At 60.9% G+C, this 396-nt stretch overlaps 1 protein-coding gene across 1 annotated transcript in view; it reads left to right on the top strand.

Moving 5' to 3' along the window:
- The first annotated feature begins 285 nt into the window (after positions 1–285).
- The window catches only part of PLXND1 (plexin D1), a 73,135-nt gene continuing 73,024 nt past the window's right edge, over positions 286–396 (top strand). Inside the window, exon 1 of the mRNA XM_015560347.1 lies at positions 286–361. Within this exon, the coding sequence (XP_015415833.1) occupies positions 286–361 (76 nt within the window). The remainder of the gene's footprint in view (positions 362–396) is intronic.

The raw sequence follows: 396 nt of genomic DNA, 5'->3' as shown, positions 1-396 counted from the left end.
CCGCAGGAGGCCACTCACTCAGGACCAAGGCCTCACTCACTGGGTGTGGCCAGTGCAGACCAGACTGCCCCACAGCCTGGCACATGCCTGAAATAGTCCCTTTCTCCATTTTCCTAACCCTTGAGCTCTGGTCCCACCACTTATCAAACCCCTGTTACGGGGCCAGGGTTTGGGGGGACAGATCTTGGGGGCTAAGGGGGTGGTGCCCCCTGCCCAGCTGGCCCTGGAGGTGCCCAGGCCTGGACAGTGCCCTATGAGAGAGGGTAAAAAGGGGGAGACTTCGAGATGGGGAGAGGGAGGGCTGTGGACCAAGAAGGCGGAGAGGGAGAGAAGGGGGCAGACAGAGATGGAGAAGAGGGAGGTCAGACGGATGGGAGAGAGACCTTGAGTTCCAGG

This window comes from Myotis davidii, unplaced genomic scaffold, assembly GCF_000327345.1.
Source record: "Myotis davidii unplaced genomic scaffold, ASM32734v1 scaffold73, whole genome shotgun sequence".
Classification (NCBI taxonomy): Eukaryota; Metazoa; Chordata; class Mammalia; order Chiroptera; family Vespertilionidae; genus Myotis; species Myotis davidii.
The sequence above is the reverse complement of the archived record's forward strand: the minus strand, read 5'-3'. Positions and strand labels throughout refer to the sequence as shown.